The 24,872-nt window shown below is 34.9% G+C and overlaps 3 protein-coding genes and 1 long non-coding RNA gene across 7 annotated transcripts; 2 read left to right on the top strand and 2 right to left on the bottom strand.

The window, feature by feature from the left end:
• The first annotated feature begins 159 nt into the window (after positions 1-159).
• On the top strand, positions 160-1,945 carry LOC145942612 (pre-rRNA-processing protein TSR2 homolog). Its single transcript, XM_083049511.1, has 4 exons — positions 160-440; positions 519-672; positions 938-1,019; positions 1,098-1,945. The coding sequence occupies exons 2-4, from the start codon at positions 604-606 to the stop codon at positions 1,436-1,438; spliced, it is 492 nt and encodes a 163-aa protein (XP_082905637.1). The 5' UTR covers positions 160-440; positions 519-603; the 3' UTR covers positions 1,439-1,945.
• On the bottom strand, positions 1,447-11,280 carry LOC145942598 (patched domain-containing protein 3). Of its 2 annotated transcripts, XM_083049474.1 has the most exons (14): positions 11,229-11,280; positions 10,897-11,135; positions 10,467-10,830; positions 5,921-6,167; positions 5,384-5,454; positions 5,085-5,300; positions 4,163-4,740; positions 3,299-3,922; positions 2,982-3,112; positions 2,734-2,895; positions 2,399-2,669; positions 2,012-2,133; positions 1,761-1,929; positions 1,447-1,685 (listed from the first exon to the last, which is right to left on the bottom strand). In XM_083049474.1, exons 3-14 carry the CDS (start codon positions 10,610-10,612, stop codon positions 1,660-1,662), a joined length of 2,763 nt encoding a protein of 920 aa, XP_082905600.1. In that variant the 5' UTR covers positions 10,613-10,830; positions 10,897-11,135; positions 11,229-11,280; the 3' UTR covers positions 1,447-1,659. The 2 variants fall into 2 exon arrangements, with proteins under 2 accessions (XP_082905600.1, XP_082905601.1); XM_083049475.1 differs by lacking the exons at positions 10,467-10,830; positions 10,897-11,135; positions 11,229-11,280 and having other exon boundaries at positions 5,882-6,017.
• Positions 11,281-11,346: 66 nt separating this feature from the next.
• Positions 11,347-14,226, bottom strand: LOC145942616 (uncharacterized). Its single transcript, XR_014426393.1, has 4 exons — positions 13,908-14,226; positions 13,612-13,825; positions 13,071-13,393; positions 11,347-11,556 (listed from the first exon to the last, which is right to left on the bottom strand). It is a non-coding gene; the product is annotated as an uncharacterized LOC145942616 (long non-coding RNA).
• Positions 14,227-14,503: 277 nt separating this feature from the next.
• LOC145942605 (uncharacterized) lies at positions 14,504-23,935 on the top strand. Of its 3 annotated transcripts, XM_083049490.1 has the most exons (7): positions 14,520-14,998; positions 15,121-15,308; positions 15,423-15,677; positions 17,039-17,327; positions 17,406-17,584; positions 20,757-21,673; positions 22,781-23,935. In XM_083049490.1, the coding sequence occupies exons 5-7, from the start codon at positions 17,562-17,564 to the stop codon at positions 23,320-23,322; spliced, it is 1,482 nt and encodes a 493-aa protein (XP_082905616.1). In that variant the 5' UTR covers positions 14,520-14,998; positions 15,121-15,308; positions 15,423-15,677; positions 17,039-17,327; positions 17,406-17,561; the 3' UTR covers positions 23,323-23,935. The 3 variants fall into 3 exon arrangements, with proteins under 3 accessions (XP_082905618.1, XP_082905616.1, XP_082905615.1); XM_083049492.1 differs by having other exon boundaries at positions 14,504-14,998; positions 17,039-17,500; XM_083049489.1 differs by having other exon boundaries at positions 17,039-17,584.
• The last annotated feature ends 937 nt before the right edge of the window (positions 23,936-24,872 follow it).

Genomic DNA, 24,872 nt, shown 5'->3' with positions numbered 1-24,872 from the left:
AGTGGGGGTGAGTGGTGGGGGGATGCGCGCGCGGCGCACGGCGCACCCCCCACCACTCACCCCCACTCCGCGCCGCCGAATTCCGACCGCCGCGCGACCACGTGACGCAGCGCCACTTGAAGGTTAAAGTCGAACGCGCGCGCATATCGACACGCGCTCTCTCCCTCTCGCCGTAAGCTAATCGACGATCACAGTCGAGCATTCTCTAAAGTCCCTAGAACATATGATGGAGGCTAATCGCGGAATTTTCCAGCGCAACTTTGCGTAGAGAGTTTCCCTTCGTTGTCTTCTTCATCTTTATAAATGCACCATCATTTCTCTCTCAGTGATATAGAAAGAGAGGGAATGCACTCAGTGACGTTTCCGAACGCAGCCCATGCAAACTAGTATGATCTAGCCTTACTTGACCTACGTAAAGCTAGATTAGGATGTAGGATCGCGTGTGTAACAAATTATATCTGTACAATTTTTATCACGTAATTGATTTTAGTGTGCTCATATCAGTTTATATTCAATAGAGTCCGAAAGCGGAAATTTTCTGCACCACGAACGCACACAATCTGATGTATTTACATAAGTCTATTAATTCAAGTTAACCTAAAAATGGAACAGACCAAGTCATTTTTCTTGACAATTACTCAACGTATTTTTAGCAATTGGACAGCTTTGAAGGTGAGCTCGTATAATCTTTCGTAATCTCGTGTTAACAAGAATAAACAATTTTTTGTATTAAAGCCATAATTTTTTTTTTGTTATTGCCTTTTACGCATCACTTAATTTTATCCTCATTTATCAAATTTTAAATATATGTAGTTCTTTAATTATAAAAATGTAGTAGAAATAAGCAAATCTTTTTATGTGCTTTAATAATACAAAAATATATTGCAGTATAACTAATGAGACTCTATAATCTTATAATAAAACTATCCATTTTTAGTTGGCGGTAGAACATGGTATGGGTTCAGTAGAGAAGGCAGTAGAATTTTGTCCTTATACAACGGAAGTACTATTTATGAATGGTTTGTTGCTTTTATTACTTCGTAATACACAAGAGTGACATTATTGTAAATTATATTTCATTGTGCTTTTTTTTATAGAGGGACTGACCAGTGATCAGATTGCTGCCGAATTAGAGGATTATATGGATGAACAACTTAACACGATACTGGAAGATAACAGTACTGTACAAGTAGCAGAGGAATTATTAAGGTTCTATCGATATTGCATAGAGGATAATGAATCTACAGCAAAAACGGAACTTGAGAAATTACCACCGCTACAGCCTTGGCTTACCTGTGAACGACCTATTCGACCTATTCGACCCACTCGTCCTTTGCCATCAAAAGAGGATAGCAGCTCGGATGAGGATATGGATGTGGATAAAAATAAACAAGAAAACAATGGATGGACAGTAGTCACAAGTAGGCGAAACAAATAACTTCCAACTTTGTACAAAAGGTATTTTTACTTCTGCTTTTTTCTTTTGTATATATAAATGGAAAGACGTGTGGAGGGGTAGAGAGAGAAAAAGAGAGCGCATATGTTATCACAATGAAATACGAACTCAATCATTTCACAGTCATAATACAAATTCCAGCACTATAGAATTATTTATAAAAATATTTTTACCTAGATAGCATTTTGAAGCGTTGCTAAATGTCATTTAGCAAGTGCGTCTTCTATATCTGCAAAAAAAAATAATTTTTTATTCTTAAAAAAAAAAAAAGAAGTTTAATATATTTATATCTTGAAGATATTACCTTTCTCGTTTTGGGATAGACGGACGGTAAAATAGCCATTGTGATATTGTGCTGCTTGATTCTTTTTCGGACTGCTTTGCTTTCTCTCGCCGGGTCCCGCCAAACTTAATATCACTGGTAGAAATAGCAATCCGTGAAATAAACCAAACAGCACTACTGATGCGAATAGCTGGAACAATACAAAATTATCGCATTTCTATTTCTTTCCCGACAAATCTATTTTTAATAGAGAGCATTATGATTATATATACCCTAAAGAAAGTCATAAAAACGTAAGCTTCGCTAAAACCTAGCAGGACAAAGGCGAGGAATGTGCTTAGGCCACCGTTCAACACTGCTGGTCCAATAACATGAAGCGTTGTCAATGCTCGTTCTGTGAAATAAGGAATAATATTAAAGTTCTCAATCTCATAATTCTCTTTACAAGAAATATCGTAATCAAGAAATATCAAAACTTCATTCAGTGTTAAAAAATAGAAATCTATTTAGCAATAATTTTTGATATAATCTCTAATTAACTTGAATAAATTTTTATTTTAATTAATTAACTTTTTAAATATTGATAAATTTCGATCGAATAAAAATGTTTTTACTCTCAATACATATCCATTCTTAATAAGATATTGATTATTAATGACCTTGTTTGCTGCCGCTCGAGCGTATGAACTCCAGTCCGATATGTGCAGCGTAATCAACTGCCAATCCTGCGCAAAGCAGGATCATAATGGTCGACGAGATTTCGACGGTCAATCCTAAAAAGTACATCGAACCCAGAAGATCGATTAGCGTGAATAACACGCAACACATTACCCAAAATGACGTCAATAAGTTTCTAAGTAGCACCAACGTCACTATTCCTACCGCCACTAGCTCCAGGCCCAAGTTCCTGATTAATTCTTCACCGATAATCTGCGCAAGTTAATTAATTATATATTTGATGAGATAAAAAGTTTTGCAAAAACATTTTATTTACCTTGTTCGATGCCCATGTTACGTAATCTAACGAATAAATCGCGATATACTCATATCCCTGAGTAAAGTTCACGGATTTCACAGCGTCTTTAATTGATTCCATAGCTCGTATTTGATCGGACGTCGTGCTTATGGGAATGTGTTGCACTGGAATCTTTGATGTCTGAAATTTCATCATGCGTTTTCCCATGTAAGAAAATGTTTCGCATTTAGGGATATATAAAATACATATTGTTCTTTTTTACGTACTGTGATGTTATAGTCATTGAATGGCAATTTGTCGAATTTCATATCCTGGATGTACGCTTGGCCTTTTACCGTGAACAGGAGATATTCCGTGAGAGTATTGTAATATTCATCCTTATCCTCAATATCGTGTGCTGATAGAAGATAAAATATATTAATAACATATTTATAATAAAAGTATATATGTGAGTTTACATTTTAGTATGGCAAGATTCATAGCTTAATTTCTTCTCGCTTGATTATATTCGTTCTTATCTCATGTTTCGATAGTTTGATCGCACTTTACATTTCATCGTTTCGCTATACGTCAATTAAATTACCTTTGCCGGAAGAATTCAACCATTCTTGGTACGCCACGAACCATGGATCGAGAGTGTGATTATTGACGTACGGATTTTGTTTGAGACTGTCCACCAGCTGAAACAGCGCCTGACGATCCTTGTAATAGTCCACGCCCGTCAAATATATGTTGACGTGTTTACCGTACTTGGGAAAGTGTTCCTTCAATTTATTGTGAAACAGTATGGGATAAGATTCTTGATTCAAGTACACAAGCGGATCAAAGTTCTGGCTCAATTGAAATATCGCCCACACGTTGAGACAGACCAGAGCAGTGGTGATTAACAGGATGATTATCTTCACGGACGTTTTCATTACGCAAGGTCCGACGTACTTCTCGAAGATAAGCCGCTGAAAGTTTCGCTTACTGCATTCATTCGGTCGCCAATTAGAACGCGGTCGACAACTACAACCGTCCTTTTTCGCTGCCAATCGTCTCTCATCGTACACCAGACAGCTGACGAAAAATGTGATCTCGTAGATGTAAAGAAACAATATACCCATCGCGGCAAACATGCAGAAGGACTTCAAGAACGGCATCACCGTCGTCATGCCAATAGCGAAAGCTATCATGTTGGTGAACGATGTCACGGTGATGGACATACCTGCAAACGTAAACAAACGTATCAATTAATTTGTATATAAGATATTCCATTTAAATTTTAATGATGGATTCTATATTAGCGCATTCGCGCACATAAGCCCATGTAAATTTTATTTTGTCTCTACACGTTTTTAAAGTTTTTGGACATATACTTTTAACACGCAATTCGACAAGATATACATAACGCGTATTATTATTTCTGGCTTCTTTGAGGCCAAGCTTGCCAAATATTCCGTCGCACCTGATATTTGAATGGCCTTCGCGATACGGGTGGAAATGTCCAAGGACTTGTCCGTCTCCGGCAAAGTCTCGAGACTCTGCATGATGACAAACATATCATCGACGCCGATGCCGAGCAACAAAAATGGCAGAATCGGGTGCACCGGTCCGTATGAAAATCCCATATAGTAGCATACTCCATAGGCCGACAGGACAGCCTGACCGACCACGGAAATGCCCATGAGAGAAAGGTATATCCGTTGTTGCACCGCGTTGCACCGGCCAATCATCACGATAACGTAGATCGTGATCAACGACATGCCGCAAAACAAGACGGTCATGTTACTGTTGATCACCTGGTGCAGCATGTCCTGATAGCTGCGTAACGTTATTGCGTAGATCTCCATGCCCGGCGGTAGGGTGCGATTTGAATATAGTACCCTCTCGATGAACTCAGTCTCCCATTCCGGCGAGTGCGGATTAGTCTTCTTCAGCAACCAGTACATTAAAGTCGCCTTCGCGCTCTTCACCGTCCCGTTCGTGTCATATTCGACATCCGCCAGTAATGGCGCGATATCGGACAGTATGTCTTTGGTATTGCTGTATAGAGCGAATTAATACATAAGGAATATAAATAAAAAAATATATGTGTGTTATTACATTTTAACTATATAGCGTATTTCATTGAAATAAAATTTAAAACAAATGTATACTTGAATCGAAGCGTTTATATTTATATATTAAAATATTATATATTAAAAACGTAAACTGTAACTGCATAAAAATAAGGAACTTTTATTTAAAAATGGAATATTTCTTTTTTTCATGAAAACATAAGAGGCATAAGTTAACAGAATATTACAATAAATTACATTAAATTTTATTTCAAGGTTTTGAACAATTCAATCGCATCAATTTCGTTATGTAAAGATTCAGCAACTCACTTATTTTGCAACGTGTTGTTAACGTCCCTCAATATCTCTGTCTTCGTTAATTTATTAATTTTCTTCTTATCGGCCTTCTGCCATAACTTTAAGAGCGATTTATGGATACAGGGTTCTTTTGTCATCGTAGTATTTATAATAGGTAGATATTCTTCGGGAAACTCGGATTTATCCATAGTTTCCCATTTATCGTTTTCTTGAAACCATGTAAAGTACCTATAAAATGTAACGCAAATGTTTCAGATAAATTTATCTGAAATAATCTTCATGCTTCTATATATATGTAAAAAAATACTTACCCGGCACACACATCTTCCCAAGTGTTATTCTTTACGACTATGCTTCTCACATCTCTCTCGATATCTTGAATCTACAATTAAATAATTAACCATGATTGAAATATGACAAAACAATTAATACATACTTTGCAATATGCTTTTATCAAGAATGTAAAAAATGTATACTTAAATCAACATTTAAAAAATAAATACATATATATAATGGAAGGTGAGAGAACATCAATGTTAGATTAATTATATACATTACATAAAAAATGATTTTGATGTAATTATATATATTATAGCTAATCTTTTTTTAACAAATAAATATGTATATATGTATGTACAATATATACAAAGAGACGATGCTTTGATGAATTGCAAATTAATTTTTGATCGATTTTTAAACATCTTAAAAGCATAATAAAGATTGTGCTTTGTTGCAGATATGACAAATATGACACACTAATTGGTTTAACTATACCACGGAGAGAATTGTGCATTAATGTGGAAAAGAACCTTCGTTGATACTCGTATAATTCATGATCGCCTATGTACCGATCGCAGCACTTCGAGATCCAGCACGTTGGGGGCAACGACGATGATGCTTTCATGCCTGAGATCGTCCCGAAAGTGCTCCTTTACCCAGTTGGCATCCTTGCGAATTACAGATTCCATAGGTACGTAGAGCTCAACCTCGTCGATCTCCTCCTTCCAGAGTATCAGTCCCAAGCCACAAACGATGTTTAGACAAAGGGACATGATTAGCCAAAGCCATGGCTTTGTAGCTATATTAAATCCGAGCCTGAAGACGATACACGAAAACAAAGATAACAAAAAATTAGAAGATACAATTAAATAAAAAGTAATATAAACCAATATTAAATCAATGTAAAAATATAAAAAATAAGAGAAAATAATTGAATAAATAAAAATTAACTCGATAAAGTGTCGACTTTATCGTCATATTCGTCAAAATAATTGTTATAATTAAAATTGAAGGCGCCAGTGTCTCAGACATCTTATATTAAATCATATAAATTTAATCCATGATCATACGCGCGATCGTGAGAGACAATGGTAATCGATAAGCTGAGGTCGAGGGCAATGATCTCCGAATCAAAAAAATAAGGCAGAAACAAAATACAAACGTCCCATCGTCAGAATTGATCTTAGCTTGCATGTGCAATTCAATTATCGATGTTGCGTTAAGGCTCCTGGGTGCTCACCGCGGCCATATTGGAATCGTGACGTCAGAGGCGAGAAATAACACGTTGAGATTTCTTAGATGTCATTTCTAAATAAAAACATATTTGAATAAAATAACACTTAAGATCTCTTTAATACACTTCTAAAAAACCCCGTAAACTATCCTCCCTTTATAATCAATTAACAGCTGTAAAATGATCGAGATATCAGACTTTGACATGCGGAATGACTGCACATGTGCAAAGACCAGACGGACTGGGCTTCATAATATTACATTTTACAGCTGTTGATTGATTATAAAGGGAAAAGGATAGTTTTCGGGATTTTTTAAGAGTGTGCTAAAGCCATCTGAAGTGCTGTTTCATCGAAATATTTTTTTATTTCGAAATGGCATCTAAGAAATTTTAGTGTGTTTTCTCGCCTCTGACGTCACGATTCCGACATGGTCGACAAGGTACCAGCAACCTTAATGTATTGTTATTTCTGCTAAAATATACAACAACGTGTACGTTTGTGTTTCTCATTCATTATAATAGATTTTTTTGTAGTATTTATAAAAAGACAAATATATATTTTTATAAATAAAAATTACATATTTATAATAATCGCTCAAAAATTTTCATTAAAATTTATACATGTAAATATTGATAGAATTATATAGATGTTGTATTTCTCCATTAATTTTTGAAAAATATTTCAGACCTTTTAATGTACTTTATAAGACTTTCAAAGACTTTGAAATCTGTTTCTAATTATGCGGCTAATTAGATGTATTCATGACAATTTCAGGGACACGCAAACAGATTTTCTCGGGATAAGACTTAACTGCTTCCTTACCAAGTCAGCTATCATTTAAGCTACTTATTAAGCTACTAATTAATCGCTAAAGAGAGAGAAAAAGATATGCACTTTTGCACGAGAGTCGATAGAGTTCTTTAGATTGTTTTGTCTTGCTTTATAAATGAGATCTTTGATGTTCTTAGACACGCAACATCAAAAACAAGAACTTTGAACAAGAAGATCTCAGAGAGTTATGTAATGCGACATACGTTAAAAATTAATAGTAACCCTGAGGTGCCGTATAAATATAAAGAAGAAGATGAGACGATATAATGACGAAGTACCAGAATATAAAAAAAACTTGGTAATAAATCTTTATGACAGATCAATAGAAAGTGGAATTACGTATATGTATTGGAGACAGTTGTTAAAAATAATGATGGAACTGCAGTACATCTTCACATATACATCACAATTCCATAAAATAATATTTAAAAATATGTGTGTACGTGTATAAATTTTTAATGTTATTTGTCTTATAATAATCACCCTGCTCATTCAAATTACATTTCTCTTTTCAAATTTAAAATTTTTTAATCGTGCATATAATTTTTATTATACATGCATAAGTTTAGCATTTTTTATTATTCAATAATGTTAGGAATTCAAGTATCATAATAATATATTAGAATCAAGCCTCGAAAAATTAAAATTCTGAAGAAATAATTAAAGAATTTGAAATGCTTAAAGAATTTTTTACAAAATTATTTGCTTAACGGAACTCTTCCGTGAAATTTGTTTGATTGGCAATGAAGAATATGAATAATCAAGTACAGTAATCTCGCTCTGACGTTGCGAAAATTGGCTGAAACCAGCTTACTAACCCAGTAACAGTTAATATACGTGACGATGTCATCTATTTCTTCCGTTTGGGACTGATTATCTTGGTGACTCGAGAAAGACTTGTAATGGCATAATGCGAAAAGCATTCGAATCCTTTTTCATAGTCGCACGTAATCATAATATATTAGACATGATTTGATTTTCAAATTGAAATCATTTTTCTAATGCTTTTTATAATAAATATAATATACTATATTCCGATAAATAATAGAGAGGAATGCAAAATCTGAAAAATCTCTCGCAGATGTTTTGATTTAAAATATAATAATAATAATTAAACTTAATTATGCGTAAAAATAACTATATTTATATATGAATAATAATATATGATTTAGTTACGCAAGATCTCAAAAGTCTCTCGCGGACAAATGTTTTGATGAAATATAATAATAATTAAACTTAATTATGCGTAATAACTATATAATTATATATGAATATATAACATATGATTTGTTATGCAAGATTTCAATAGTCTCTCGCGGACAAATGTTTTGATGAATTTGAAACTAATTTATCCTTTGTCTTTTAGATTTCTTCCGAATCGCAGATTGATAATGATAAAAATTCGGGATTGCACCTGGTCGTCAAAGATCGATAACGTAGCAGGTGTATAATGCATCGCTGTTGATATTTATCGAAATATTCGCATTTATTTATGATAATAGCGTTTTTATCATATAAAATAATTATTTCTTTCTCAAATTAAAGCAATTTTATGCCATTTAATTATACTTAATTATATTTACGTATATTACGTAAATTATTTGTCATTACTTCACTACTGCTTTATGCTATGTATAATATACAACGTTGCAATTTATCGCGATAATCGTATACGTAATGTATCATTAGACAAATGTATGTTCAAAGTACATCACGTTGCTTCTCATAGCAATGATGTAGTTGGCGAAAATCTATGAATCATGTCAATATCATATGTTGCATCGCGTATATAGTTCTTAGTATTGCATCGCATTGTAGAGAAGGTATAACGAACAAAGGATTAAAGAAACCTTCGTGGAGCGAAAGCGAAACCATTGATTTTATCAAAATTCTTCTGATTCTTCTCGAAGGTCCCTTTAATTTAATGTAAATCTCGTCTATCTCATGACACTGTTTTCTTCCGTTAATTAAGTCAATACTCGTCAACAGAAATTCGTTATGCAAATTAGTGTTTGCATTATCTCGAATACTAATTTATCATTAATTCGAGATTGCATCGATACGGATTGATATTGATCTGGATTAACTGAATCATTACTGCGTTAATTAATTTTTTTCGAAGAAAATACGCTACAAAAAATATTAGAATGTTTACAGCATATATAAATCACGCAAGCAGATTATAGAATTGAATAGACAAACTAATAATTATTTTGTAGCGTATAAAATTTAGAAAACTAAAAAAAATTTTTTTTTCTGTACGTACTATAAAAGTATAATATATAAGAGGCTATTTTATCCGGACGACTTATCTGACTGGCGAGCCATCATTTATTCATGAACCCGATCTTCTACCGATCTGAAGAGTTGATTTCCTTAGCAAAGTTTTCAAAACATTAGTTGGCAATTTTCAAAACATTAGATATCTTGTTCTTCTAAATACATTTTTAAATTATTACGCAAATATTGTATTAACGTAAAGTTTTAATTGAAATTAAATGTATAAAAAGATTCTATACTCTCTCTTTTTCTCTCTCTTCTTTGCTTCTATTTTATTTTTACTTTCTGTTCTCTGTTCTTTCTTTTTCTGAAAGAAAAAGAGAGACAGAGAACCTTGAATATCCTTATTTCATTTCAAGTACAGATAACGAGCAGTCTACGGCGCACTGGTGCATTCAACCGAGAATTTGTTTCAAGTCTGCTCTTGCTTTACATATCACATTTTCTCGAAACGGAATAAATCAGGTATCACGACAGAATAACACGCTCGCAGTCAGACATCGAAGAAGAGAAACGAAAGACATCAAGATCGAGAGCGTAACGTTGAATAGAACAGAACCTCCCGAACTGGACGTTCCGTAAACGAACGTGAAAGAGTGACAAACAACGTGTTCCTGCCTACGAACGGTAGCCAGGGCCAGAAATCGAACGACGATGGGGTGCGGGGACCCCATTCCCTCGCGCGCGCGCGTACTATTGCAGGCTTCCGGGGCGGAGGAAGGCGAGAAAAGGGGGACACGACTCTATATGCGTATTTCCGCACACTCACCGGTAAAATATCCGGTCGACGTTGAAGTGAAAGTCGAGCAGTAACTCCTTAAAGCGGCTCCACGTGACGATAGACGTCCCACTCCGTTCGTCGTCGGCCGTGGATGCTGCTGTCATCGGCCGACCGCCGTCGATGCGCGCCTCCATTTCGGCGATGCTCGCTGCCGCGTCCGATTGTTGACTGGCTCTCGCTCTCGCGGTCGCTCTTTGTGTTGCCGACTGACTGACTGACTAACTCCGCTCCCGAGTGAGCTAGTGCCATTCGCAGTAGCGCCGAATCCGTCGGGGTCGCGCGGCGGGATGCCGTGCACGTGCATTACACGCAGCTGACAGGTACATCGACCATCGTAACAGCGAGCATATCTCTGCCGGCGTAACTAACGATATACCTTTCTGCCGATATCTTATTTATATATTATTAAATTTATCACCTGTAATAATATACGTATATGACGGTCCTAGCGAAATACTGCAATGCTCCGATTATCCAAAGTTGTGTAATGCGATCTTGCCGCGTCCGTCCACACTGCTATAATTATTGCAAGCGATATACGTTCTTCGCTGACTGTCGGAATCTATCTCTATAGGGAAGGAGGCTTACATAATTGCTGAGAGAGATGTCCGATTTCGTTTTTTCAATCGTCTGGTCATGAATGTATTTAAACAGGTTCTGAAACAAACAAAAGGTTTTCATTCAGTTCCGGTGACAAAAGCCAGAGCTTACCTCGTGATTATCATCATTTGTATACAAAATCATACATACACATCGTGCATCGCATCGTTGCACATGGTCAAGCACTGTGCCACAGACTTCAATATATATATATATATATATATATATATATATATATATAAATAATAATTAGATACTTAAAATATATATATATATATATATGCAGCTATTCCCCCTCAACAGTTGTCAGACTCCAAATCGATGTGTCTAGTTCTCTCTATTGTCATTATCGCTAATAGGTGTTTCACACACGCACGCACAGTGGCTCATTTCGTGCGTAAGCGTAATCTGAGTCTTGTGCTCTATCAGCCACAGCTCCAGAATACGTTGATTGATCAAAGAACATTATCTGTGAGAGCTATAACAAAAATTATATGTTTATTAAATAAAATAACAAAAATAAAATAATAAATTTTTATATTAATTTCTTATACTATAATATTTTTTTATAATTTTAAAATACAACTATTATATGATGCTGAACGTCTCTGCCGAAAATCTCAATATCAGTAAAATTGTATAATGACAATGTGTAATGGTGTATGTGCGATATAAATGTAAACCGGATAAATGCAAATACCGAATGTTTTTGTTGCTGAATATGCGGAGATAATAGGGAAAGAGCTCTTGGTACACACGCACTGAATGAGAGTGCGTAGATGAGTGCGAGCATGTTAATCAATGTCTTGGCACGAGGAAGTCCACACACGCAAAACAAAATGCAAATTCTCATTGTTCTAAGTTCATATGATATATGATACGATAAAGTAAATATACAATTCGTAATATACAATGATTTTTTTATAGAAAATAGAAAATATAATATTCGGAGCAGATAAATTAAATATTTTTAACTTAATCAAAATTTAATTAAATCATAAAATTCGCTTTTCTTGCATTTTAATAAAATTCCGGTCTCAATTAAATTTATTTCAAAATTTAATTTTTTACTTTCTAAATTTTTTTACCGATGCATTTAAAAACTTTCGTATACATTATTCGGTGCAATATATCAAAATGATCAAATTATGTATCCGCTCGTTAGTTACTTTCGCTAGTTCTTTTTAAACTACTTTAAAATAAAGCAAGTGTACGTCTGGAGTAGAAAATGTAACTCCTAATATTTTATTGAAAGAAATATTTAACCTATATTTAATCCCAAAACAGATAGCACAATCTCGTTGAGTGCGTATGCACCGAAAACAGGGTCAAATGTTATCTTTTACGCGAATTGTTTACAATATACACAAAAGATATTCTTAATTCAAATTCTTTCGTCTAATGTTTCTTGTAAAACATATTCTGTAATTAAATAATTTAAATGTAATTATAGATAGATTTAAACAAGTAGTTAAATATCGAATAAATAATAAGTTTTTACGGAATTATTACGGAAACAAAAAAATGTTTAATCGCGTTCAATTTAAATAAAAATTTGCGTATCATGCAATCGTTTAAATCATATATGTACAGGATATTTACAAATTCTACATAGAGATTGTTGCTATGTATATATGTTTATAATATTACGTATAGCAATTTAGAAATATAATTTAAATAAGAAAAATATCCTCTTTAAATAGATAAATCACTTTAAGCATAAACGAAACGTAAACGTCAGATCTATTTTAGTTATATTCTCCTCGTCTATTAAAAAAAACCTGAACTTATATATCAAAGTAGCTAAAATGAGCCAACGAAAGCAGCTGAAATGAGCGGATCTATCTGTAGAGACTTGATTGATTCAACCGCCCGAAATAATCGCCGGCAGGAAAAGTTCGCGACCCTGTCTCCGTCCTCTCCGTACCGCTCGCATGTAGCGATATAATATAGTACGTCGGAAGCCGTACATGATGCTATATGTGTACATACATGTTGCATAACAGCCCGATGCACTCGTGAACAGCTGCTCGCGTGCGAATGCACCGACGAGGACGCATTAATCATCCGTGATACTCCCGCACACCGAGATTTCCCTCGTGAAGGATGGAAACCCGCCTCTCTCTCTCTCACGCTTTCTTTTTTCTGTAGACGGATTAACGAGAGATATCTTTATACGTAGCAGATAAAATCCTTTAAATCTTAATTACCAATTTCAAAGACTGCTTTCTCTCTTATTCTTTCTATCTTGTTTATAATTTTATTCTCTTTCTCTCTCTTCGGATGGGAGAATCTGTGATCCTAATTCATAGAACCTAGAATTTAATTTAAATTCATATTATTTCTTAGTTTAAATTTATAAATATTTATATTCATCATTATATAGTTTAATTATAATCAGATTCATTTTAATGATTGGTATAATTATTAGAGCTATTATATTTGACGATATAAATAGGCGACAAAAAATGTGTGAAGTAACACACATGAATATAGTTTGTTTACGTTATCGCGCATCTGCGATTACACTTACATAGAAATTACACGTGTCTGCGATAAAAACAGTGTCGCACCTCGAGACCGCTTCTACCTGACGGATATAAATAAATATTTATGAAGAAGCGGTGATGCGTTACAGATGAACGTGGACGAATACGAGGTCATGATCCTAAAGTTCGAGGTCTCTTGCGCTCTCTCTCTCTCTCTCTCTCTCTCTCTATCTCTCTTCAATATATAGATAATATTATCTAAAAGGAAAATTCGTAACACGTCAACGCACTTCGCACAAATCTGCATTTATCGAATTAATTACAACTGTCGAAAGATTACCTCGGAGTAATAACGAAGGCGAGATTCGTCCAAGATTGAATTCAGGGTCGAATTCGGCAATAAATGCGAGAGGTTAAATGCATATAGGTGATTAGTATTAAATTTCACAGTTTGACTCTCTGGGATGATGTTGAAACGCGACACGAGTTACCTTGTTTTTTCTTTTTACAGATCGAGTTAATTCGTTCTCACAGAACCGACGGTCAAATTTTTATCTAAAAATCTAAATGCAACATCGATGTTGAATAGGCGTCCATTACGCTAGGTACCGTATGAAGTTGAGCGCGCTTCGCGAGTCGTAGACATATAGTAAATATAGACTAGCGCACCCCACTTTAATCCTAAACGGTGCGTGTATGTACATACCATAATTAGAAAAAATTCTTACGAACGTATATTTATCTCCTTTTATATTATAACTTACATTCACGATCACTTCTCTCTATATTTATATTCGAGAGACAGTATATATATATATATACACAACTATTTATTATTCCTTATTATATATATAATTAATTAACTAATTAATTATATTATAATTATATTATAATTAATTATATTGTATTATATTATATTATACATTTCTTATTTTATATATATATATATATATAAATTTCTTATTATATATATTATATATGATTGTTCCTTTTTATTATATAATATATGTTATTCTTTTATCTATGACTCTAATATCTTTTTCTCTCTCAAATTGCGCGCGCAGCGCTTGATCAAAATTAAAAGTATAGATCGCCATCTATACTTACTATTTGTCTATGGTTCCTAAACGAAGGGCTGAGCAGAATGATTGCTTTATAATTTTAAGACAATGTTTTATGTTTTAAATCTTTGTCTTTAGTAACGCACAATACTGTTTTTTGTCTTAAAATTATAAATCAATCATTCTGCTCAGACGTGAAGCGAATACGTAAAGACTAAAGACGTAACACAGTTATTGTGCGTTACCTAAGACAAAGACTTAAGGCTTTGACGTAATCTCTGGCGCATGCGCATCTAGATATTCGTGTATCATGTATGACTCAAGCTCCAGTCCGACATTTCGGCAATCTGTAACGATCTGTAAGTATCATGTAAGTATCGAGATATACGTGTATATTTATAAAGTATAGCAAACGTAAGATTAAATAATGAAGAGCGCGACTCAATATACATAATTACATAACAATATCAATATAAGTTTCAATATTTTAAGGCGATTACGATGCACACAAACGTCCTGACAGAATACGCGCCATATTCGAGTATTTCGTCGAGTATGCGCCGAAAGTTTTGCGCGGGAAAGACTCTTCTAGACACGTCTTCGTGTATCTCTCGGAAGATCACCGGCGGCGACGAACGTCGCATCGAGGCTAGACGATGTACTCGTACCATTAGCGAACGGTAATTTCAACGTTTTCTTCCCGTTGCCTTTATTGTGTCGAGTGTCGAGTCGGTCTTCAACTGCCTCTCGACCTGGATACGTAATCCATCTTATATTAAATTGCACCATTTCAGGGAATATAATTTCATGTATCATTGACAACGAGAGCTACCTCTGCCTCCGGGCGAGAGAAGAGGATGGAATTATGACTTCTTATCGGAGCGTGCGCGAAAAGTCGCTCAGATGATTGCTTATCTGGTGTATATGGTACTTGCTACACGCACGAACGAAAGGAAACGGAATGACATTATATCGTGTCCAACAAGGAAAATAAAGATCTCTATTCCTGCTCTGCTTACTTTGCAAGAAAATGATGCTGTTATCTTCAGGTAAAAATCTCATTTAGCGATGCATGCAAAATAACTGCATAGAATTTTAACACCGCAACATGGTACGATGGAATATCCAAAAGTTTTGAGAAATGAAGATAAAAATTTCATAAGATTTTATCTCAATGACAAATTCGATTTTTTCTTAAAGAAGAAATGCCAAGAAATAACTTGCATAATTTTCGAGTAATTTATTGAAAAGTAAAAAAAATTAAAAGGCATATGCCAAATTATAAGCTTCGCAAAAAACATATATGTCATGAAATCGTTTTTAATGAAATGTGAAAAATTTTTAAAAAATCTTTTTTTACATTAATAAATTAGTCTATATAATATGTTGCACTCATCCTTAAAGTCAGATTATATAATGCGTGATCTCTGTTCTAAAATTTATTTGTGAATTCAGACATATGGAAATATCCAAAGAATAAATATATTATCAAGATAAAATCTTAATGTAAAAAATTTTCTATAGATCATGAATTCAGACATGTTCAAAACATAACACTTCGAATCTACGTGGATAATATATCTCACTTTTACATTATAAATTCTATTAGTTTGACCTATGCATCGATGACGATAATTCGCATTTGTCCTCATTCGTATGGCGCTTATGGAGGCTAAACAAATTGCCGGATCCACCTAGGCCCGCCGACTCCAAGGGGGGTCAAAAAGACGAATCAAAGCTCGAGCTCCGCGCCCCTAAGTAGGTCTTTAGCCGTTCAAAGACCGTTATACGGCTCGCGACCTTCGGCAAACAATCCGTCTGCGGTCGTTTGTCCTCGCGCAACAACGCCGTTGACCGGATCTCGCGACACACTGCGCTCATCCAGCTTCCCATACTATGCGCCAGTTGAAGCGAGTCGATCCGAGGATAATATCGGTTACGTCTCGTTGATTCGGAGGACTGCAATTGCGAAAATCAGCTTGCTCAATTTCCAGAAAGTCTGCATAGTTCAATCAAGACTTGAACTTTATTGCACTAATTACTGCGCTCGCGTCTATTGTTATTTTAATTTGCAGTAATAAAAAGTATTTAGTGCACCAGTGATAATTAATTTCTCTTGTAGAAATTTAATATTATAGAGAAGATCTTTAATTTAATTCTCTATAAAAGATTCAATATAAATAGTATATATTAATATATAATTAATTCTCTAGTTGAGAAAATGCAATGTAGAAATCAATTTTTCTGAAATTTTTTTGAAAGAAAATAAATCCAACGTTGCGTGATTTTAAAAGATTAATTAATATTATTATTGAAATACAATTCACACAGTTCATATATGTATTCCACTTTTATAAATAATATTTTCCACTTTCTTATTTTATACTTATCTATTCTTTTTTCCTTCTAGAGAAAGAGAGAGAGAAAGAGAGAGCAACTCTTATTATAAAAAAGAAAGAATGCGGATGATAGCCTTCGCGCATCATTTGCATATCTAGGATCCAAAGACTCATCTCCCACGCGCGGATTCCTGCTCATCTCTTGTGATGCTCCTTTTCCGGAAATACCGGCCGATCGATCGACCTTGGATAGATCGGGCAGGATCGGATGATTCCTTTGCCGGTTTCTTCGGTTCCAGTACAACGTGTAACAGGTCCTCCCGCACGTAATGAAACGGTCGTTCAGACGAATGTGGCCAGGTAATTGACGAGGTAAACCGGCGATGGCCGAAGGTGTCAAGGTAGGGAGTTCACTCCCGGAGTGAATGCCTTTTCCAGTTGCTTCGTTCCGGCAACTTCAGTGTTCCTGGTGCCGCACCGACCGATGGGACTCGTCATCTCCTCGCGCGCGGTCGCGATCAAGAAAACTAAAGGTAGAGAGATACTGGTGGATCGGCGGGATCAAGTTCAACGATCGACGAGCTGATCGATCGCATGCTCGATCCGAGATTGCCAGAGTGAGTAATACACGTTCGCGAGGCAATTTATTGCTTCGGGTAAAGGTCGATTATTAATTTAGAAACGCCAAAATAAATCGAATACTCGCTTGTATCTCATTTATTACGCATTTCTGGCCTTTGATATTCGATATAATAATCAGACATGCTTAATATGGCATTTTGCCTAACTAAAAAAGGTCTATTAAAGTATAATTAAGAAAATTAAAAGCCGGTGTGTATATTTCACACGTCAAGTCCGTGAATTAGAATTTTTATTTAAAAAAATATTTGAATAGTATTAATACTTTGTAATTTTTTAATTCAGAATATTTTTGACATATTTCAGAAAATATTTCACGTTTAAACTAATGATATTAAAGTAATAATATTTATATTTATTTAAATGCAGAGTATAAAAATGTGACGAGTAAATCTAGAGTAAACTTTTCTTAGCATTAAATCTTATTATGGAATTTGTGAAATTTTCTGTCAATTTCTAGAATTAAACCAAAAAAGGTCACGTGAGAAAATTAGTTTCTAATTTAACACTGCAATAAAGTGTAATGTGATCATAACAGCACTATTGCAACTAATATTATACATTGAACCATATATTAAGACTATATTAGATATGAAAATTCTTTTAAGATGAAAAGATCCTTTTGCAAGCTTTAAACTTTATATAATCTTTTATATTTGGAATAGTTCAATCACTTTGGAAAATTACGCTTTATAATCGTAATTGTTAAGCTATAATTCAAAATTTATTCAACTCATTATTTTTTCTGTGCCATAATAATATTCTTCTCGTTGAATTCAAAGAATGTGAAAAAATTAACATAATGAGATAATGAATGGTATGATAAACAGATGTTAAAATTTAAAAGATTCAATAGTATTTTAGATATTTTTAGTATATCACATACATAAATAAAAAATATTAGAAAAAAAATTTTCTCTGTGACTATTATTATTAAGCAAAACTGTTAGTTCTCATAATTTAAATGTAATTAAGTAGATTTAAAAGCAGGATGAATAAAAGGCATACAAACGCGATATGTTTTGCAAATGCGACCGAATTTGAGGTCAGTCGCAATAATTCAAGTGGATGGGTGCACTTGAATATCGGTCGAATACTGAATTCCCAATGAAATTTAACAGTTTTAGAAAGCCGTGAAACAACCGATAGAACAGGAATCATAAAATCGAACAATAATTTGCATCGGAAATTTTTGGATGAATATATATGCAGGTATTAAAATATTATTTTCCTCTCGCTATCTGTATATCAAATATAAAATTAAAATATCAATGCGCGGCAATATCAATGAAATGTAGATACAATCTTAAATTATTGTAGTGTATATTATCAGTGTTTGCGTTAAAAATTACGGTTTTTTTTAATTTAAATATTTCCGTTATCAAAGTAATTATCAAACGAGTCTAGAAATAGTAATTAGAACTGAACGAGTGACAGAAAATTACACACGTACCATAATGGCTTGGCTCATTTAGCGAATAATTGTGGACTTGTCGTGCGAACCATCTTTTAATTGTCACACTTCACCTATATACGTAATTCGAAAAGCTGAATATGAATAAAATCGAATTACTATTATTCAAATTTGATTATTTTAACATTATTAGACATGATTACAGTCGCAATTAATTCGCGAATCGTGTTAAACATATTTTCTATTCTAAAAGAACTTCAATATAATTAATTTAATTATATTTAATATTAATTTTATTAATAATTAATAATAATATTATAATTAATTATTAATTTATTAATAATTATATTTAAATTATCGCGTATATATTTTACTTTCTCATCAATATAAGTATTATATTGTTAAATGGCCGCAGAATAAATAATAGATGGAGAGACAAAAAGAATGCAATTATCTTGCTAATAAGATGTGTAGAATAAATTAGTTACGCGCGTTAATTGTTCGTGAGATTTGGAGAAATCGAACGAAGAGAAAATTGTCGAAACGAAATTAGAAAAGAAGTCTTTAACTTACTTGATTAAAAGAGCATTCTTCGCGCGGAAGAAATGCAGCATCACGCTTTTCAGCATGACGCAGCGATCACACGCGGTCTCCAGCAAATTGTCGAGTAATTTTGACTTTAAATGCTCTCTCTCTTCTTCTTTCTCTCTTTTTCTTTCTCTCTGCCTCATTGCAATGTTGGCCAGCACGCACGTGGTTAGCACGCTCGTCACTCTCTCCCGGAACGGAGCTTTTTCCTTCCATTTCGGGGTCACGCTTTAACATACAAGTACTTTCGATGCGAACCTTGCCTTCCTGACCCAATAATTGGATTATTCGAAAAAAATGCAGCCCGATATACAAAACATCAATTCGATGATTGCCACTTTTAATAATATTGTCCTTTTTATATAACTTCTCCATCATAACATATTTTAATTTTCTTATTAATATCCTAGATTTTAAAAATTATATTGATAGAAATCTCATGAAGAATCTTACAAAATTTTTAGCTGAAAATAAGATAATATATAAATTAGATTAATTAAATATTTGTAAATTATAAAAATTGTTTCTGTGTTTATAATAGTATTATTATTGGTCTTACCTTGATCGATAAAAGTGTTACGCTGTCATCGCGATTGTGAACGTGTAATAAATTTTAACGAGCATTATTGTCGCGTTTTGCTCCTATTTCTTCGATTATGAGGTCGCAGCTGTCAATCGCTGAATAAGATGCTACAAAAAATGACTGACGAAATAATCCCGGAGGGGTTTTCTTATGCCATCGTTCCGCTTACATTCGTTCTACTATTCGTTCGCAATCAGTAAGAACAAAAAAGAGTTCACGTAAGAGAGCACGAGCATTTAGACAATCGTGATTACGTGCGCGAAGCCTGCATCCTTGTGAACATCTTTCTTCTCTTCTCTCCGTTACAACACTCTAAAAATCCCACGCATTCGTTCCGCTGGAATAGCGGGAGTCCGACTATTGACTCTTAGAGAGACCATAGTCGTTAAAATTCGCTACGAGAAATTATATCCATCATAGAACGACGATTTCGCTGAGAAGGCAATTCGAAATAATAGTTATTTCCGCAGTAAATAAAAAAATTATTATTTTATACAAATCTATATGTATCTATCTTATATATACATATATTTTTGCTACTTTAAAATTATTTTTCTTGTTTCAGAATCATGATCAGACTCGCGATTTTCGTCCTTGCGATTAATCTGGCGAGTGGCCAGCTCAACTACGAGGGAAACCCGTTCACGGAATACACCGAGTATATTGCTGAAGAGAGCAATCTTTCTGAAAAGTCTGCCAGGAAGAATGACGTCTCATTCGACCTCTCGAATTCTGAATCATCGCCTTCTCAGAAGCTGTATCCGATCGCAGAGTCTGAAAGCGACAAGCATCTACAGCAAGTGACGGAACCCGATAATCTTCTTACGGATAAATCGCAAAGACAAACTTCATTTTCGATCCAGGTCGTCCGACCGAACGCCACAGATAGACATTCCGCTCGGCAGTTTCAGGTTTCTTCGGACTCGGCGGAGTTCGCGCTGAGCACGTTCTTGAAGTCCAAAACACCCGAAGAGTCCCGCTTGTCTCTCGACCACTATCTCCGCAGCCAACACTCGCCGAGCGCTCAATTCCGATCCTCGAATGTGATCGTCAATCAGGATAAAAAGGCGAACATCGAACCAACGTTCGATGTTCAACGGCCATTGATCTCGCAAGTCGAACAACGGCAGTCGTTAGTAGCTCCTCAGGTGAATCAGCAGCAGCTGACATCGCAAGTGAATCAAGGTCAGCTGATGCCGCAGCTGGTGCCGCAGGGCCAGCTGTTACCGCCCACCGGACAGGCTTATGACTACGTGGGGCAACCACCTCCGATTCAGCCCGTGATCAGAGCACCTGCGGGAGTCATCTTCGGACAAGGGATGTTGCAGCCGGTACCGCTCATGGTACCGCCGCCTGGCTTTCAGAGGAACGACATGATAACGCCGGCGATGTGGCGAGAGAGGATGAGAAGAATTCGCGGGCAGCCGTTCTCCTTTGCACAACCTAAGTTGACACCAGGAGTCTACAAAGGAGCGATCGCAGGTAAGTCTGAAAAAGAAAATATATGATAGTGATTTTAAGAGAAGATAACCTTGAATGCGAGACAGAATAATGATTTTTTTACGAGTTGATTCAAGATAAAAACACTTCATCTTCTTCTTGACAAAAGAGTTTAACTCGTGATTTTGTCTGGAAAACACAATTCTTCACTCGCATAAAAATATCGTTATTTAAATCGCGGTCTCGTGTTTAAAATTACATATCTCTTTCAATAATCGATATTTTATTAATGATAAGAAAAGGAAACATTTAACTGAGATGATCAATATTATTCAAATAATTCATCAAAATTTTACGAATAAAAGGATTATATCTTGAAATTATCCTAGAACAGAAAAGATTACGTCTAAATTATTTTTCATATAAATAATTTAGAATTAAATTACCTTAACAATAAAATATTTTTTATATTGAACTATAAAAAAGAACTTTTATGAAAGCAATTTTAAAATTCTTCGAGAATTATTCATACAGTTATTTTGGTTTGCATTATGGATAATAGTGTCTTAATGAGCAGCTAAAATTTACTAAAAGACGTCAACATTCTGATGGAAGTTCCTTTAGAAGTGACCTTTAGCTATGATGCTATCCGGATGTGCATTATGCCATGTTTTGTATCATTCCAACATATTTTTGGTAACTTTATGCGTAAAAGAATAAATAGTTTCCATTAGCAACATGTTTTTTTTCTACGTTCGCGCGAATTTATGGATCATACTCGATCGTATTTACATAATTAGCACCTAAATATATGAATCTCATTCCTTCTAGCATAATTATTTACGAGCTATCGCATATATCATATATTCCAGCATCCATAAAAAGAAAACAGATTCTCAAGAACAAAAAGAAGACTTATACAATGTATAATTTGATTAATGATTAATTTTATGACCAATTGACAACTTTTTCTTTCAAAGATGTTTTTTATTCTTTTTTTGTATTCAACAGTGAATAGCATTTGAATAGCATTAACGCACATTTGCGTTGCAAAACAGGCGCGTGTACAGGATACACTTAATACACATCGCGATAAATTGTATAAATCTTTCTCTCTCAATTGAATCTTTTACCTTTCGGATACCTCAGTTCCCTTCAAGGCCAAGGCTCCGATCGAGGTGATTTATACAAAGCCACCGGGTTTCCATCGCGGACCGCCCATCATCAGTAATCCACCGATTCCCTATGAGGATGCGAGCGGCTGGTTCCCCGACGCCGATCATCAGCCACCTCAGAAGGACGTCTATTATTCGCAGCTGTACGCCCAGTCCTACGATCCTCATTATTACAATTACATTGCCACGACCGGTAAGGTACGGCCGTATCTCTATGGGAAGCTGGGCAAGCACGAGGAGGAAAAGGACAACGGCATCTGGTCGGAGCTGTACCGCGGCTTCACGAAGCACGGCCTGAAGAATATCATGACGCCGACTTTCCTGTTAGGTATGACGCTACCGGTGGTGACTCTGATGCTCTCCGCTCTCGTGCAAAAACGATCCATTGCGCGATCGGACGGGGCGAGAGAGCTGGACCAGGAGGACGCTCTGCGAGAATATCTCGAGAGGTTGCAGAGAGCGATGGAGTGTTATGCCGGTAGGAACTCTCAAGACGCGAAACTAGACGGATGTTAGAATTAAGAGTGCATTCTAATGCTGGACGAGCCGTTGAATGGAATAATGGCGCGACTTAAATGAGGTAGAATAATCCGGTCTTAGTGGCAATGTTGATATTAATTATTCAGGCAATGAAAAACACACTGCAAATCTGAAAAATTATTTTAATATTTAAACAGGATATATAATGTGTCATAGCGAATGTAATATTCTCTGATTACTCTTTTATTATCGACATTGATACTAAAACCGGGATATTTTTCCGCGCTACACTTACGGTACTTCTATTTCATTCGACGGCTTAAATGTGGCTATTTGATTCTGAGATTTATTTATGAAAATTACACTTCTTAATTTAACGAAGTAAAAATTGGATAGCCACATTTTACAATAAATATATGGTGAGAGTATGGATTTTATTGGTGCTTAAATCGTGATAAAGAACACTAATATCGCGCGCGCTTTGTAGAGGTAATTGTGTAAAATGCTTTTAAGCGGCCATGCTGACTAAACAGGTGTGATAGTCGCAACCTATCATTTTCTGATATGTCACACCTAGATATTTTCTTAATAAACAGGTCATGAGAGATTGCTGTTCAATTCTTAATATCATGAATCTTTAGAAGTTGCGAAGAAAGGCATTTTTAAACATGAATTTGTAAATGACATGAGATGCCTTATTCAGAGATAAGGGATTAATAAGTAAATTGTGCCGTGCAAATTACATAATATATAAAAATGCATTTATAAATCAATAATTTCATAACCGAAGAGAAAGGATTCATATAAGTAAATTTAATTTCTATCGAATGTGTGGAACGATTATTTCCGGCAATTCATGCGGAAAACAGATTGTTGGTTTCCGCACGAATTATATACTCTCGCGATATAGCTCCTAATGATACGCACGTGATCCGCAATGTATTATTAGTATTACGCAAGAGCGGCGTCTCTCTCATATCTGTTGCAAGTCGTCACTAAAAAGAAAGAAAAATCTGCCGAAACGACTTTTTTAATCCACCTTTTCGGCTTAAATTTAGGAGAATTACGACTATACCGTGTATATACTTATAACTTAATATAAAAATATATAACATATATTCACGTTTAATTGAAGCCGGTATATCCGATGCATTTTGTGTTCCTAACACAATGAATATTCCCACAGTCTTTATCTATCCCGGAAAAAAAATCAAACGCGGAAGTCTCCCGTTTCATTTTGGATACGATAGTGAAATCGTCGTGAGAAAACTTTCACACACTCATCCCAGTCACCCAGTTCGCACGATAGATACAGATGAAGGAGCAAAAATTAATTAATATATTCTCTAGTAATCTATAATATAAATTAATATTTTTTATCCTTTATTTCATGAAAATTACTATATTGAAAAGAGAGCATTAGAAAAGATAAATTTATCTTCGTTTTGCAATAATATGCAATTGAATGCAAAGCGAGACTGGCTTCGAATTCTAATCTTAAACGTTGCAACTCGTCTTTTATTACAGACCATTGCCTAACTTAGCAATTCATTAATATATGTTCAGACTAACGTAATTGACCTTGT

This window comes from Prenolepis imparis, unplaced genomic scaffold, assembly GCF_030444845.1.
Source record: "Prenolepis imparis isolate NDT839.2.m4 unplaced genomic scaffold, iyPreImpa1.0 SCAF_11, whole genome shotgun sequence".
Classification (NCBI taxonomy): Eukaryota; Metazoa; Arthropoda; class Insecta; order Hymenoptera; family Formicidae; genus Prenolepis; species Prenolepis imparis.
The sequence above is the reverse complement of the archived record's forward strand: the minus strand, read 5'-3'. Positions and strand labels throughout refer to the sequence as shown.